Below are 17917 nucleotides of genomic sequence, written 5' to 3' on the forward strand. Positions count from 1 at the left end.
GCCTAGCTACACACTTAGCACCTACAGCTAGACAGGCCATCAGACATAGACAAATCCTTGTCTATTTGATTTAAACATCAAGGGCTACTGGCAATCCAATAAATGGATCACCCAGAAAGCATCTAGTGAGCCACAACAAACCAACAAGAGGGGAGCTACCCTAGGGCAGCATATGATTACTGCCAGGGTCACCTCAACCACTAAAACAGCCAAACCACCAAGCCAAGCACATATATCATCACCCATATTGGGTTCAAAGAAGAGCTAGGGTCCCCAACTATTGTTGGCATCCCTCTAGCCCAAGCAAATCAATTGATATGATCATCACTATGTCTCAGTTCACATCATTTATCCAAATAACAAGGCAAATTAAGCAGATAAATGAAACAGGTAAGCTACTGATGCACAGGGTCTTGCAGATGATCCAAAGGATCATTGCACACAGTCACTGATGCTCAGACAAGCATCAGCACACCCAGACAAAGTCTGTGGGAAGCACAAATAGCACTGAATGAGTACCAGTGAGTCACAGAGAGGGGCACCCACTAATTCACAAACAAGAAATGATCATATGATCATCAGAGTTTGCTATAGCATGCCAATACATGTTAGGGCATCACTGAGCAGCGAGCATGAACCAGTATAATTAAATAGCCACACATAACCAACAGTTGTTTCACGTATAATCAAATGGATGGTTTACAATTGTATCCGAAGCACATCAAATACATGATGTACCACCTGGACCATGACAAACAAGTAAAGCACTTAGTGCTCATCACTGAATCATACCATTAAGCCAACAGCAATGCTCAGATGAGCAGGTTCATGAATTTGAGCACAAGAACTAGCCACAACAGCTCTGGCACTTGCAAATTTGCAAGAATTGCATACTGCAATTAAGCCATTGAAGCATATATGAATACACTGGAGTATCAGGCAAGCATAGAAACAAGGCAGAGGCACAGGGAAGAATTCTAGCAAGAAATGCAAGCTTTTACAAGCTCAAGCATGAATTCATAAGCTAGGACCATGATAACAAGACAAAGACAGACAGATAAGCATAGACATTAGGCAGATTAGGGCATCACAGTAGCTAGGGTTCATGGCAGTAGCACAGGCAACACCGCAGCAGCAAGCAGCAGCACTGCAGCTGAGCACGGCCAGCACCTCCACAAGGAGGGAAGCCATAGCCAGGGCTACTGGAGGAGGAGGAAGAACAGGCACAGAAGAGAAGCAGAAGGGGGGCGCACTTACTTGGAGTCGAGCAGGATTATGGCGCCATGGCGGCCACGGCGGCACGCGCCGGAGCACGGCGGCGCCAGGCCAAGCCAGGCCATGGCGATGCCACGGCAGCTCGCGCACACGGTGGCGAAGCCACGGCGGCGCCACGGCTCCAGGAACATCAGCGGGCGACGAAGCGCCATGAATCGCCACGGCCAGGGACACAGGCGAGATGAGGACGCGCGATGACGAGGACGAAGACCGAATCGGCGCGGACCACCGTGTTCGCCGTCGAGCGGCGGATCAGATCCACCTGATCTCGCCGGCGGCAACGGCCAGAGCGGGCCGGAACAAATCGGAGAAGACGGCGGCGACGAGAGTCGCTAGAGCTCGTTAGGGTTAGGGTTCGGTCGCGCGCGAGGGGGAGAGGGAGAGAGTGAGTGGGTTGGGCCGGACCAGGTGGGTCGGCCAACCTAACCCGTTGGGCCACCCTGGCAGGTGGGGCCCAAGGGCATTTTGGTCATTTCACAAAATTCCTTAAATACAGAAACTTTGAAAATTCATAAGAAATATTTAAAAGCTCTAAAAAAATAATTAAAAATATAAAAAATGATCAGCATAAAATTCTCTATCATAATAAAATACAAAAGGAAATTTTTGAAGACAACTACGAATAAGTCTTAATTTGATGATTTAAATAGTCATTTAAATCACACATATTATTTTCAATAATAAAAATAAGTCCATTAATGCATTTGGACTTTAAAAACACCTTGTCAACATTTCAAGGTTGTATTTTACTTTAAATAAAGTATCCTCAAATAATTCTTAGTAATAACCTCTTACATGAAATAATAACGACATCGGAAGGGGGGGAAACAAACCCTAAAACTGGAATCATGCATAATTGCTTCTTTAACCATTGCCCTTATCGGACAATGATGCTATTTTTCAGAACCAGAGGACAAGGGTCAGTCCACACCATCCAACTGCAGAACTTTGCAGTGTTCAGGCAAGTTCATCGCTTGCTCATGTCATTTGAGTATCTTTACCAAATTACTTGCAAAGTACTATGTTTATCACTATCGCATGAAAAGCAAAACCACTATTTTCATAACTATGAATATGACTATGTGGTGGGCAATGGAACCATGGATTGTGTTGATATGGTGGAGGTTCCATTGCAAGGGTTTATATCCATCTAGGATTAAACAACAAATGTCGTCCGATGATTCTTGTGCCGTAATACCCGTGTTAACCATAAGATCCGGAGTGGGACGGAGTAGTCAAAAGTGTTTCCACCTCTCGTTCATCAACGGATGCGCTTTACCATAGACACTTGTATCTGTCAGGGCAAGCGGTAGGCTGGGGAAGCCTTAAGTCCCTACGGCATAGTCCGTAGACACTTGTCGCTCGAAGAACAAGCGGTGGGCTGGGGAAGCCTTAAGTCCCCACGGTATTGCGGTCTATGATGGGTTGCAGCTACCGGCGAAGGAGTTTGGTTAACGAGTCCCAAACTGTTGTCGTGGTCGGGGTCCACCCGTGAGTGGGAATAATGGGACCGGCGAGGACCCGTGGTCGGGGTATGCAACAAAGGGTGGGTGTTCGAGGTAGCGGAGGAACATGATTGGCTAGACCTTATACCGGGCCTCACACCATAGGAAGTGTGGACGGGAAAGCTGCCCGGTTGGCACCAAGGTTATGGGTAAGGCAACACACCTCTGCAGAGTGTAAAGAACTGTGACCTGTCACTCCCTGTTCCGGGATATGGAACTACGAACGCGGCCGGAAAGGAGCTCCATGAAGTTCTAGTAAACCGGTGAAGGCTGACGGACATAGCTCTTTGAAATAAAAGCAACCTCTTGAAGAAATGTTTATCAAAACCTGCATTGGTATTAGACTTTCTGGTCTAATATCGTAGTTAGTGCATTAAACACCTCTTATCTATAATGAACTTGTTGAGTACGCTCATACTTATCCCACTCTTAAATCCCTTGCTTAGATTGTCTGAATCGTCTGGAGGAGGACTACGACAACCGTGAAGGAGCCGAGATCATCGGCTATGAAGAACCAGACCTCTCGGGAGGTATTGAAGGCGTAGACTACCTCATAGTCTACGGAACCGGGGAGGCTTCCGGAGGAGAACAAGCCTAGAAGCACTGAGTAGTAGTAGTAGCCGAGCAGTGGGAACTCTTAGTATTTAACTGCTCGAGGTAATAAATGTATAACCTAGTGAAACTTCTATATTGTAAGTTAAGGTGGGTTTGCCTCGAACCCAGGAGTATTCCTCTTAGGACCCAAGAGGAGCTCCAAGACAATATATGTTTGATGCTTGTAATAATAAGTGAATGAGTTATGGACTCTGCTATGTTCTGTTGTACTACTCTGAGGGATGTAATATTTGTGGAAAGGTACTTCGTGAATGTTATATCAACGACTGGCATACTACAACATGCAGTGGTATGCAGGGTCACCACAGCCAAGTAAAGAGGAAGGCAACCGTTGCAACTACCGGAGAGCGCACCATCGACCACCACTGGTTACCGCGGGCTAGGCTGCCATCGGCCGAACCACTGACGCCCAGCACCATGCTGGATACGGAAGCTCCACCCAAAGTCACCACCTAGGCCAAGTCGGCCGCATGCACCAGACTAGGGATGGAGAGACCCACCACCAGAGCCCGCCAGATCTAGAAACAACGCAAGTCTAAGATAGACCCGTCGTGCAACGCACGAGAACCTGGCGAGGGCTAGCAGTGTTGGCGGTGGGAGGGAGGCAACAATACTGCTGCAACCGGAGATGAGGGACAAGGCATGAGGGGGAAGCTCACCAGATTACGACGACTGGCACGATCGATCTGCCCATCAACCCAGTCCCAACAGAACAAGGTCCGAAGAGGGGGTCGAGGCTGAAGAGCAGCGCCGACGAGCAACGCCGGTAACACCCAGCCTCGCTATTGCGCGTCTTCAGGGCATCTCCAACGGGGTGACGCAGTCCGCGCGGACCGAAAAAGCGTCTGCACCCTGCTCCAGCGAGGCGACGCATCATGTCCGGGGTGTCCGCGGTGACGCAAACGCGGCACGTTTGCGCCTCCGCGGACGCTGCGCGGTCGCGCCTAGCGTCCGCTGGCTTCCTCCATGGGCCCGCCTGGCAGCGACCCTGGTTCGATCGGCCTCGAATCAAAGCACAGCAGAGCGCGCCAATGTCAACCGCCGGAGTGGCAACTGCGCCGATCAACCCGCCAACCGCCGGAATGGAGCGCCGAACCGCCGCGAAAGAGCAACCGCATGTCTCTTCGTTATACGCGCCGCCATTAATCCCCGCAGAATATAACTCCTGCGTCTATTGTAATTCACGTCGAACCGCCTGCTTCTTCTTCTTCTTCTCCAACACCGGCTAGCCAGACGCCATGAGCGACTACATGCTGCCGTCAGACTCGGAGAGCGAGGGCAAGCTGCCCGGATGGCTGCATTGGTGGGAATCGCCTGCGACGCCAAGCGATCCGAGCTCCACGCCCAGCGACCCTGCCTCCACGCCGAGTGAGGAGGAGGAGGACGGATGCGCTGATGCTAGCGACGGCCAGGAGGAAGACGAAGGTACCGCTGGCATCGACGGCGAGGACGAGGAGGAGGAGGACTCCGACGCCAAGTTCGCCCGGCTGGAGGCGCAGGAGGCGGCAGACGACAAGGCGGCGGCAAGGAAGGAGGCCAGGGCCCGGGCAAGGGCGCAGGTGCGGGCCGTGCGTCGTCGTCGTCCATTCACCGACGACGACGACGGAGACGACAATACGTCCGACTCCAACTCCTCCACGGACGCGTCGTCCGCCAGCTCCTCTCCCGACGAGGAGGTGAGAAGCAAGAGGCGCAGGAGTCAGGACGACGAGGCAGGGCCTTCTGACAAGAAGGCCAAAAATTAGTTTTTAGTTTTGTTGTTTTTAAATTTGTTCTTGTTTGTATGTTAAATTTGAACTTTTTCGATTCGAGTAATCTATCCGGTGAACTGTTTATGGCAGCAACAAGATCATTATGTACTACTTGGTCATTCATACAAATTGGTGAGTCCTTCAACAAAAATGAAGAAAACATAACAGTTGCATGTCCAAAATACATCGGACCGCTGGGAGGCTCCCGATGCAAACGGATATTTTGCGCATCACGAACATTTTCGCGTTCGCCAGACAACGCAAACGGACGCCCGCGAACAATTTAAACATCCGAAATATCGGCGCCGCCCCCGTTGGAGATGCCCCCATCGAATTGAAAACCTGAAGCTTCTGCTGCAGTCATGACATGTTGCGTACTCCCGCGGACCCTTGGAGCCTTTGGAGGCGTGTTGCTTTCATACTCGTGCCCTGGCTCGCCCTGATGTTCCAAGCTGTCATCTGTGATCTGTGGCTTCGACTGCATTAGCCAGGACGGATGAGATCGTCACAGTAGCACAGCTCAAAGATACTGCAGATCAAAACTACGCCGAATGTTCTATCCGAGATCACTCTTAGTTGACGCGGTGCGATAAACCTGAAAACACCTGAAGCCAGAACTAGAACTGGACAGTTCAATTTGACACGAAACGAACTACTACTCGAGTAAAGACTGAAACTAAGTCAAGTTCAACGTAGGCATCTGAATCTGAAACTGCAACGTTTATGAGTTATTAGAGGGCTGCTCCAGTGCTCTCCCCTAAAAGAAGATAAATGGTCATAGTCCATCCTATGTATACCCGTCTATATTGATACGGTACGTATACGTCGCGTAAGAAAAGAAAGAGGTCATGTGAGCAAGATCTTTATAGCACATTTATATTTCGGCACATGTACGTGACCATAGATACATACAAAGACGAGGTATAACACAACGTAGGCCATATGGGCATGTACATGGTTGTACGGACGGTGGACCTACACGAAAATTATGATCGTGTCCCCACTTACAAACATGTATGAGAAAATCTCCACCGTTGTTATGTTTGACGCGTCCAGAATTTTTCCAGGGGAGGAGCACCGGAGCAGAAGTGGAGTTATTACTATCTTTTATACTACACTAAACGTACAATATAACATGTAGTATAAAATATGCGAAAGCGGCAGTACAAATTTGCTGGACCGATACTTGTTTCAGTTTTCATCTCTAGTCCACCAAGTGAAACAAACTGACGTCTCCTCAGCTATACTCTTGGGCTCAGCTGCTCACCGACAGCCGCTGGCACGCTAGAATTCGACGACTGCGTCGCAGTCGACGAGTACTGCATGGTTACTCCCGACCCGACGGTGGTGGTGGTGTCGCCATACTCCATGCTGGAAGCTCCGAAAGGCTGCAGGTACACGGCCACCGGCATCTTGGGCGGCAACACCGGCATCCTGAACTTCCTCGACTGCAGCGCCTCGGCGGCCTGCCTGATCGCCGGCCTCATCTTCGGGTCGGGGTGCGCTGACCACAGCCCGACGGCCACCACCCGCTCCATCTCCCACTGATCGAACGCGCCGCCGAGACGCGCGTCAGCGGCGTCGAGCGCGGCGCCCCTGCCGTAGAGGTCCCACGCCCACTCCAGCAGCCGGAACACCTGGCTGTCCTTGGCGCCGGCGCTGGGCGGCGCCATTGGCCGCCGGCCGCACGCTATCTCCAGCAGCGTGATGCCGAAGCTGTACACGTCGGACTCGGTGGAGGCCTTGCCGGTGATGATGCACTCCGGGTCGAGGTAGCCCGGGGTGCCCGCCATGGCCGTCATCGTCTGCAGGCTCACGCCGTGGTCGATGAGCCGCGCGAGACCGAAGTCCCCGAGCTTGGCGTTGAAGGACTCGTCTAGCATGATGTTGCTTGGCTTGATGTCGCCGTGGACGACGCACTGGTCCCATTCTTGGTGGAGGTACAGCACGGCTGATGCTAACCCAACAATTATCTGGTATCTGATAGAAAAATAAGTCCACAATTAAGTTTTACCCTTTATCATATCTCATACAAGAACTCCGGCTTAGTTCTGACAAGTACCAAACTATACACTCCCTCCATAAAGATGTTTTGTTTCTTCTAAAATCCTGCCAAATTTGAATTGCTCGATGCAAAATTAACGCAACGAGTGCAGTCGTGTACTACTACCAATGTGGAACCTTGGATAATGTGCGACCGAGAGGATGTGTGCACTCAATGTCAATGGTGTTTTAAGAGTTCAAATCGTCACTTAGAATCTAAACTCTGAAGAAGTTCTGAAAGTAATAGTGTACGAGCACTGTTGGTTGAAACATTAATGTGCTAAGTTTATCGAAAAATGGATAATTTCAATATATACGAAAATTCAAGAGATGAAATCCCAAAACAATAATGTTAGCTATGCACAATGTTGACTAGGGATCTGATCGTTTTATATATATTTTTTCAAATTTTACAATCATATTTAAAAGATTTAAAAAATTCTAAATATAATTCTGGAGACGTACCTTATGATGTATCCTACAAACCTGTAAAATCTCAATAAAAAAATATTTTGTATTCTGAGGTACACAAAAATGAAAAATATATATAAATTTAAGTATAATGAGCATTGCTGTTTTCAAAATTCCAAAAATTGTCAAATTTTGTGATGTTTATGTAACCTGGAATCTGACTACTTATAGATATATGTTTTAGATAATTTTGAAACTTGTAAATATGATTTTTGAATTTTATAAAATAAAGAGGTCAATGTAGCTTAAACCATGCACTATGTTGTAGCAAAGCGAACCAAAATGGTCTTTGAATCGGTTCTATACATAGTAGGACATCGCATTATGGCGTCTCACAGAAAAAGCGGATCACATACTTGGTTCGGTTCATTCTACTAAACAATGCATTCTTTACTCGTCCGTGAGATGTGAAGAGCAAAGTCCATGCATGTCAGAGGTATCAAAGGGTGTTAAATAACCATCTTTTATTGAAACTAGACTCCATTGCTACAGTGTTGATGCGGTTCACACATAGCAGACAAATACCGATCGACTCAACTCTGACATCTTTTTGTGTTGAATCGGCGCCACATAGCACATGGCTTTAGGTGCCAAAGATAGGTTGTGACACAATCTTATGCTATTCTTGTATTCACAAATCATCTGATATAGCTACGAAAAAGGAATTTCACATTACTTTGAAAATTGGAAGTAAGTTTGCTCATGGGTTCATCTATGCATCTCCCCCCCCCCCCATCAATAATTCTAACACATAAGATACTTGACTTCAAGATCATCCTACGAATCACAATTCAATCACAGTCTACCTAGCTAACACAAATACTACCTCCATCCCAAGGCTTAAGGCTTTTTTTTTTGAAAAGTCAAAGCAAATAAAGTTTGACCAAACTTTTAGAATAAACTATCAATAAATATGATATTTTGTAGATAGCACATGAAAATATATTTCATTATTTGTCTAATAATATTAATTTTGTATTTGACATGTTAATGATTTTTTATAAAAACTTAGTCAAACTTAACATAGTTTGACTTTCTGAAAAAAATAGGCCTTAAGCCTTGGGATGGAGGTAGAATACAATAGATGGTTATGGTGAGTTTCCTAAACTATACCAGCGACACATAATCTTAGTGTTGAGGAATTATCGATGGTCATTTCAATCTTGTGTTCACTTTTTTGTTGGTCCCATGGACGATGATATAATACAAAACCGTGAAGATGTCATTTATTCCGCTCCAAGAAACTTTTGGCGAAGACTGGGAGAGGATTGGAACACGGATCAAGAGCTCAATGAGATGATTATTGAAGCTAAAAATAGATCTTCCAATATCTTCTTCAAAGAAGCCATGATACCTGGTTCCTGGAGCCTATAGCACTAGAGAAATAAGATCATATTTGATAGAGATCAGAGGGACATGGAGGTTCTCTATTTCTTCTTCAAGAATTCTATGTCCATGATCAGGCATAGGGTTAAACCCAGTCTCAAAAAGGGTATGCAAGACTGGCTAGACCTGTTGTAATTTCCTTATTTGAACTCTTGGACTGTTGGTACTTTGTAAACACACTATGGCTAGCTGGGTGAGAGACTCAAAATCAAAATAATATGAACATAACCCCTTTGTAATTACAACTGCCAGCGATGGCGGAGCTTGACGGAAAATTATTGTTGAAGGGAGCAAACATAGTTGAGGCCAAGAAAATAACTTATGCTTAAACATTGAGAAATATTTGATATTACAATTGAGGAGATCCTTAAGCATTTATCTAGAGTGAGTGTGTTATGTGTTTGTTCTCGTGGGAGGGACAGCGTGGCTCCTATAGTGTTGTACCCAATTAACAACCATCTTGGTGTGCCCCAAATTCGACCTGATTATTGTGCCTGGGTTTGCCCTAGTGAAGACGTTCCCAGAGAAGTACCACATTGTGTCCGTTATTCAGAGCAATTTCAATAGTGTAGCTAACTGCTGGCTATAAGCCAATTGTCATGTCATCTATAGTTAACTTAGAGCCAACATATACAATAGTGAGCTATAAAAATATAGTACTTTATCAATGTATGGCCCATCTTTCACTCTCACAAAGTGCCTAGGAGCACGTGCTAGAGCTGACTATTGCATAAGAGCTCACTCTCCTTCTCTCTCCTCCAACTAAGCAATAATATACTATTTTTAATCGTTATAGCCAGCTGACTAGAATTTATTGTACTTGCTCTCAGACGTCTACAGGTCAGGCCATCACCTTGTTCAATGTGGTATTGTTTTGCAGCCACACTCCTAGAATTGACGATGTCGAGGTCCTCGACGCCTATATCCTAGCTTGAGCATGCTTTTGTAGGGGCCAAACAAAAGTCTTTAAAAAGAGTTCGAGAGAGCCAATTTTATACTCCATATGTTTGCGAAAAGTGCTTTTAGCACACGAGCTCCAGTGCTCTCGCTCAGTTAAGAAAATTGAAAAATATTTTTACAAGTTATAAAAAATCATGAAAATAATTCTGTAGATTACCAATGATACATCCCACAATCATGGAAAATCCCAATCCGAAATTCTTTTTATTTTGACCCGGATAAAAATGACAAATTCTGATATGTTTTGGAGATTTTAAAATAACTACTCAGATCTATAATTTTGTCATTTTTGTGTAGCTCAAAATATTAAGTTTTTGAAATTGATTTTTTCCCGTTTGTGGGATACATCATTGACTATGTGTGGATTTTTTTCCAGAATTTTTTACAACTCAAAACTATTATTTTTATATTTTTTTAAAAAACGAGATCACTAGTGCCCATGTGCACCAAATCTCTATCCATATGTTTGCTGGAATTGTGTTTTTATATGAACTGATGTCATTGAACTTTTTTATGAGCTAGGGCCCATAGCCCATGGGCCCCCTTTGGCCTCAACATGTTCCACCACTATGTGTTTGACTTGTACTCTAAACATAAATGGTTAACTCGTTTCACCTAAGTGGGCTAAGATTTGAAATTATTCCGTAAAAGCAAGCTGGCCTGCGGAAGAATAGATTTGGAAATCATGGAGCTATTTCCCATCAGTGGTACCACTGATTTTAGAGGAAATTGATGAGCTTATTTCTTGCTTATTCAGTCAGCTAGTGAACTGCTAATTTCGGGGGTCACTGTTGCGCTAAGTTTGCTAGTACGCGGTGGGAGGTTCTGACTTCTGAGTTGGCTCATATCTAGTAAGACATAGTTATGTGGTAATAAGAGCATCTCCAGTCGCGTCCCTCAAATGAAGTTTGGGGATGGCGGATAAGAAATGGAGAAAAATGCATTTCAGTCGCGTCCCCCAAAGCTAAATAGCGCCTCATTTTATGTCCGGCGTCCCTGGTAGAGATTCTATGCAGCCCCTACTCCCCACATGTCATTCTCTTTCTCCACACTTTCTCTCACCTACTTTTTCCACATGGGGTGGTCCCCTTTATTAAAATGCATGCATCCGGATGCTGTTTGAGGGACGCGGCTGGGAAGGGCCTCTTTTTTGTATATATTTTTAGTCTCTTTTTGTCCGGCGCTGTCTCCAAACGAGCCCCAAATCGTCGTGCCGGATGTTTTTGAGGGACGCGACTGGAGATGCTCTAAGCAACCTCTGAACGTAGAACTTTGTAACTGAAGCTGCTCATAGTGTGGAGTTTCAACTTGTAATTCTCCTTCTAAAAAAAAACCTGCAATTCTCAGATCTCCCCAAAAGACGCCGGTGGGACAATCAGAATGATCCATTTGTTTCTTAGTACCGAGTCTCTTAATTATTACTCATTGGCGTCTTAAGCTACATAATCTCTCCGTTCTTGAATAAGTATACATCTACATTTGTCGTAAATCAAACTCATTGATTTTGACCAATTTTATAGGGAAATGTAGCAATGTTTATGACATCAAATTAGTATCACTGATTTGTCTTAAAATATAGCTTCTTGGTTTACTAATTTGACATTGTATATGTTTGTACTCATTTGTATAAAGTTAGTCAAATTGAAATAAGATCAACTTAAGACAAAGGTCGAAATACACTTATTTGTGGATAGAGGGAGTACACATATCTTAGACATTTAAACAATTCTTTAAACAATGATATAGTTTGGTGCCCATCGCCTTTGCTTTGCACTACAAGCTCCGTTTTTATTTATTTCACGTTTCTATATTTGGTCAAAATCAAATTTTACAAAGTTTAACCAAAAATATAGAAGAAAATATTAACATCCATAAAGCCAAAAGCAAATACTTTATGCATATTCTAATACCATAGGTTTTATATTGTAAATGTTAATATTTTCTACTAAGTACCATATATTTTATATTGTATATATTGAAAATTTCTACTAATTAAGCATTTAGCCATACTTTATAAAGTTCGAGTTTGACTAAACTTAAAACGCGAAGAAAATAAAGATAGAGGAAATTCAACTGATTCGAAGATATTTCTAGCTGATAATAAACTGGGGTCATTTAGTCGCTGCAAGAAATTAAGTTAAGAATACGACCGATATTGATTGATAGTCCAAGAAAGCATACCTAACTTGCCAAGTCAGAGCCGTCTCCTGTTTGCTGTAGAGGTACCCATCGAGGCTGCCGTTGTGCACGAGCTCGTAGACCAGCAGCAGCCTCCTGCGGCCATGGCACCAACCGATTAGCTGCACAAGATTCCGGTGCCGCAGTCTGCTGATGATCGTGACCTCGGACCTGTACTCCTTCCTCCCTTCTGTGGACGCCCCCCTCAAGAAGACCTTAATGGCGACGTCTCGGCCACCGAGTTGTTTCATGTGGCCCCGGTACACCGACCCTGACCCGCCCTGTCCCAGCTTCCCGTCCTCCGAGAAGTTACTCGTCGCCGCAGCTAGGTCGGCGTACGGGATGGGCCGGGGTCCCGTGCTGGAACCGAACTCATCGTCTTTGTCCATGTCGAGGGAGTCCGGGGTCATATCTCCGGCGAACATGTCTTTCTCCTCCGATTGGTCGTTTCTCCTGCTCGCGCGGCGGAGCAGCACCCCGACGGCGACGATGAGCAGGAGCACCAACACGGCGGCGGCGGCGGCCACCCCGGCAATGAGTTGTACGGTGGCTTTCTTGTTTGACGAGGTGGATGGGAGGGACGTGTTGTCGTTCCTGGTCGGGAGCGTGGACTGGAAGGAGCACGAGAGCACCGTGTGTTTGCTCCCGAAAACGTCGCCGGTGGCTGCCGAGAAGCCTACCGTCACCTGCGGTGGCAGAATGCTTCGCAAGTCGACGGTGGCAGCAAGGGTGTAACTTGCGCCACTGGCGCCGCCGCTGAGGACGACGTCCAGCCTCGTCGTCGCGTTATCGTAGCTCACCGTCGCAGACATCACGCCGGCGTCGACGAGGCTGTCGTTTGGCAAGATCTTGTAGTTTCCGCGTGAGTTGACGTTGTTCACGTCTACGCCTATGTGCCGGCTGCTCGGATCCCAGTCGTCACGGTAGGTGTCGAACTCGACGGCGAGGAACCTGGCGTCACCGGACGCATTGGCGGAAAGCGTCGTCGCGCCGTCTGTGCGCACCAGGCTCTCGCTGAAGAGCCCGAGGCAGCCGTCATAGGAGTCCTGCGGCAGGTAAGACGGGTACGGCGCGAGGAAGAACGTCATGCCGTGTCCGGCGTTGCTGCTCCGGTTGGGCAGAGACTGGATGCTGAAGTTGAAGGTGGCGTTGAAGCTGGCAGCCTCGCCCGTGACGCGGTCCCAGAGCTGCACTGCCTGCTTGTACAGCGCGCGGCCTCTTGCCCGACCGCCTGCCTCGTCGCCGAGGAGCTCGATCCTGCCGGCGGTGATCATCGCGTCGGCCTCTGGCTTGAAATCGTCGAGGCTGAATGAATCGTAACTGAAGGAGAGAGCGGTCGCATGATGAAAGTAAACATGGAGGAGCAAGAAGCACAAGACGAGTAGATCAGTCGCTGTTCTACTCGAGCATAAGCATGGCTTCGGAGCAGCCATTGCTGTTTTTCTGAATCTTGCACCGGTAAAATACAGCAGTCGTGCTAACATGCACCCTTATGTAACTGAGTGAGTAAAATAGAGCAGCAGAAAAGTCTGCACACTTGCGAGTTGCGAGTGACATGTTAGGACCAGTACACCACATCTTGTGAGGGCCCGATTCTACCATTCACGCTATCTAGCATGCATACTTCACATCCTCTTGTTTTTAGACCAATCCTAGAGATCAGCCTGTAGCTACAACCGGTTATGGTACAAAAATTTCCATTAATTCGAGAGTAGTGTAGGATTACATTTCTCTACAGCGTGTCAAATATTTGTTCCTAAGTTATCAAACAATACATGAACTTGGACAACAAAAATGAGAAACACATGTACCAAACTCAACACCTATGTAACATCGACAAAATTCCCAACAAAATTGACCTTCGCTGTGGACAATAGAGGCACAACCACGACAGATTTGACCTTGCCGGCCACCAATCTGCCGCGCTGACGTGGTGCGGCTACTTCGGTGGCAGGGAGGCGGAGGCTCATGCAGGAAGAGCGATGGGTATCGGCAACTTGTGTGGTCTGAGTGCTCGGGGGGGGGGGGTCTGGCAGTAGGAGGTAGGGGAGGTTGTGCATGAGGGATGGGTCCTCCCGGCGGCGGCACTTGGAGCAGGGGAGCATGAACCTCCCAATAGTTGCACCGGGAGAAGGAGGACGTGGTCTCCCGATGGGTGGCGTGGTGAGGCGGAGCTCGAGCTCGCTCGATGAGGCACTCACAGACGCGGTTGAGGAAGAGCGCCGCCATCCGGTCTCGAGGAAGAGCGCGACCGGTCATGCTCTTGGTCAGCGCGGTGCTACCGATTGGCCAAATTATGTGCATGCTTCGCGGATCCGGGCACGGGGATGTGTCGTCCGGTCGCGATTTAGGTGGGTGGTTGTCGCTGTGAGCTGTGGAGTCAGGCGGAGAGGGCCGGTTGGCTGGACAACGATGTCAAGACTGGGCGGCGGTGCAACGTGTGAGGGGGTATGGGAACAGAGTGACGAGCGGAGGTGTTGGTCTCTGTCCGGATCCAAGAGATGGAGAGAAGAGCGTTGTGTTTGGACGGAGAAGATAAGGCAACGAATCGTCTGTAGATACATACAGTTGTAGTTAGGACTTTCCGTTTTTTTTAAACAATGCAAAGTCTTGTCATTTCCCTTGATAAAGAAGAATATAACACAAAAAAATCGATCAAAACCAATACAAATGCACCATTGTCGTTATAAAACACAACCACATCAGACACAACCACCGACCGACATGGCCACATGCTAACTGTCGGCCACACACATCAACGAGGGACACCTCCGAATTTGACAATGAGCTCTGTAAGGTAAATATGTTGGGCTTGCACAAAAGGTCAGTGGCGGCTTGCTATTGTCACCACCTGGACACGCTCCGCCGCACCCCCAACTCCACAACAACACATCGGAGCACATAAGAACCAATCAAACACACTGAAAAGACTAGCTACCGAATCCCGAGGCGCGACCCATCATTGTTGCCAAAGTGCACGCAGCGCCCTCAAACATCAGCCTCAACATGATGCCATCCTTCATTAGTCCCCAAACTGAAGTCGGCTCCCAAACGATGGCCCCAAGGAGGAGAACGGCGCAAACAACGTCTTCATCACCCGGCCCTGATGGACGCATCCAACAAGGTCAGTGAAACCCACAGGCGTCACCATCACGATTCTAGCGGAAGCCATAACAAGAATTTCTTCAGGAGAATCAACCCCGACCGCCAGTACCGGCCAACCATCAGCCTCAACCAAACTTTCCACGCAGACCAAACGGCGCCAAGCCCTACCATCGATCTCCCCTACCATGGCACCGTTGTAGCCCACTTGCAAGCTGACCTCACCGCAGCAACGCAAGATGGTGCACCCAGATCACGATGAGCCGCTCCCCGATCTGCAGGAGCAAAGATACCCATATCGCGCCAGCTTCATCCCCAATAGCAGTTGCGCCCCCTCCCCCATGCACAGGCCGCCGTCGCCCACCATCTGCCCGGGGTTGCCGCCCCAGCGCCCAACCTCCACCACCTAAGATGCGCAGCCTGAGTTCCCCACCGCCCTTAGGGAGCAGGGCCCATCGCCACTACAGTTGAATGCGGTGGCACGAGGATACCGTCGAGTCACCCGCTGCTTTCGGGGCTTTGTATCAGCTTTCTTCTCTCTCCTTTCACACTTTATAGAAACTATTTTAAAACATGGAAGTTCTCTATAGCTTTCAACCAAAAGTGTGGTTTAATTTGAAAACCATTTGCATATTTGGGTTTTTATTGAAGAGAGCTTCAAAACACATCCAACTTCGAATATGATTTGACAATATTTGAATATTAACATTTGAAATCTGATGAAACTTTTGAATTTTTTTAGGACAGTTGGTGAAATTTTATTTGAAAATGTCCATTTTCATTATGTTTCAAGATTTGTTCATCATAGTTAGACACAAATTGGTAATTTCTTTAGAGTTCAAACCATAACATATGTTGATCAAAAACAAGATAAACAATATTGAATGTGTTTCATCATACTTCAAGTTTGTGTTAGATTTGTTTGATAATTTTACGGAAATACTTTTCTAATGTTGTTTCATTGGGTGTCATTGTGAATAATGACATTTCATTATGTTTCAGAATTCAGGGTATTTTGTCCTTGTTTAAAAATATTATTAAACTATAAATAGATTTTTATTTTAATAGGGTTTTTATCATTCCTGCCATTATGACCAACATGAATCTCAGATTTGCCATTTGATCGATGGAAACCTCAATCTTGCCATTGCTCAGCTAAAACACTCCTCAATTTTGCCATTCCAACATCTCCACCATTAGTCTATAATCAATTTTGCCATTTGAAGAGTGGAAGAAGATAGAAATGCATTTAATATGTCAAAGGGGCAAGCATTCAACATTTAGAATTACAAACAAAGAGCCTTATAATCTTCTTTCTACAAAGGCACGTCTCCACAAATTTTTACACTTGGCATCCAAACTATTTTCACTTGTATGCATGAATTAATTTAGTCCGAATTTGACGAGTAAGAGACCACCAATGAAAATGCTAGCACAATATCTATTGCTACCCTTGTAAAGTACTGATTCATGGCATGGGTCATATTCTGATAACAATACAAAGGAGTTCTGCAAGAATTTTTTTGATGAAGGACTTGCAACAACTAAGGAGCGATGGGTTGCTTCTTCAATTGGCTAATCTCTTGCTTCACCTTCATGTCGGTGGGTAGATGCGGCCTGTTTTCCATTGTTGTTCCACGTTGGTAGGTGGAGGGAAATACCGCCGAGGACACCATGGTGTGGCATTTTGCGGGCAACTGGAGACACCATGGCATGGTGAACTACTCATTTTGATTGTTAAAAGTGATGACATGTATGTCCCACTAATTAGTTAGATATAAATAAAGAGAAATGTTTGAAAACCTGAAATGGTAAAATTGGTTATAAACTAACAGTGGAGATGGTAGAATGGCAAAACCGAGGAGTGTTGTAAAGGAACAGTGGCAAATTTGAGGTTTGAATTGGCAAAACTGAGATTTGAGTCGGTCATAGTGGCAAAACTGATTATAGACTAACGGTGGACATGATAGAATGGCAAAACTGATGAGTGTTGTAAGTGAGTAATGGCATTGAGGTTTCCATCAGTTAAATGACAAATTTGACATTCAAGTTGGTCATAGTGGTAGAAATGGTAAAAACAAATTTTAATAAGCATTCTGGCATACAACACCACTTTTAAATTTAGGCTTGACAATTAAATAGGTTGGATAATGGATGGGAGAGAGTGTGATGGTTGTTATGGGAAATGAACCATGTGCATCCAAAAAAATTCCTCCATATCCAAATCTTGAAACAAATTAAAGAAAGTAGATGGTCATGCACAGGTGCAAGCTAAAGTTGAATTTCTCCACATCTCCTCCTAGGAATACATACTACATGATACTGTACTATTAAACTACCCACAATGGATATATCATATATAGTATCATGCATCTCATGTATGCAAAAAGTTGATGTGACAGTACAATTAAAGATGAGAGAGAGGATTGTAATATCATATGTAGATTTGGTATCTTAGCACGTAGTACTAGAAAGTTTAATGTCAAATACATCTTGTACATAGATCTACATTAAGATTCAACAAATCAATTAATATAAAAAATATTATGATACTAGTACATGATATCATGCATTGTAGATATAGTAACATATAATAGTATCATACACATGATATTTTTATATGATACTATG

The 17917-nt window shown here is 45.9% G+C and overlaps 1 protein-coding gene across 1 annotated transcript; it reads right to left on the reverse strand.

Moving 5' to 3' along the window:
* Nucleotides 1-6270: 6270 nt before the first annotated feature.
* LOC124676723 (L-type lectin-domain containing receptor kinase IX.1-like) lies at nt 6271-13683 on the reverse strand. The gene is made up of 2 exons (XM_047212759.1): nt 12188-13683; nt 6271-7126 (listed from the first exon to the last, which is right to left on the reverse strand). Exons 1-2 carry the CDS (start codon nt 13666-13668, stop codon nt 6388-6390), a joined length of 2220 nt encoding a protein of 739 aa, XP_047068715.1. The 5' UTR covers nt 13669-13683; the 3' UTR covers nt 6271-6387.
* Between the last annotated feature and the right edge of the window lie 4234 nt (nt 13684-17917).

Source organism: Lolium rigidum, chromosome 7 (assembly GCF_022539505.1).
Source record: "Lolium rigidum isolate FL_2022 chromosome 7, APGP_CSIRO_Lrig_0.1, whole genome shotgun sequence".
NCBI classification, from domain to species: Eukaryota; Viridiplantae; Streptophyta; class Magnoliopsida; order Poales; family Poaceae; genus Lolium; species Lolium rigidum.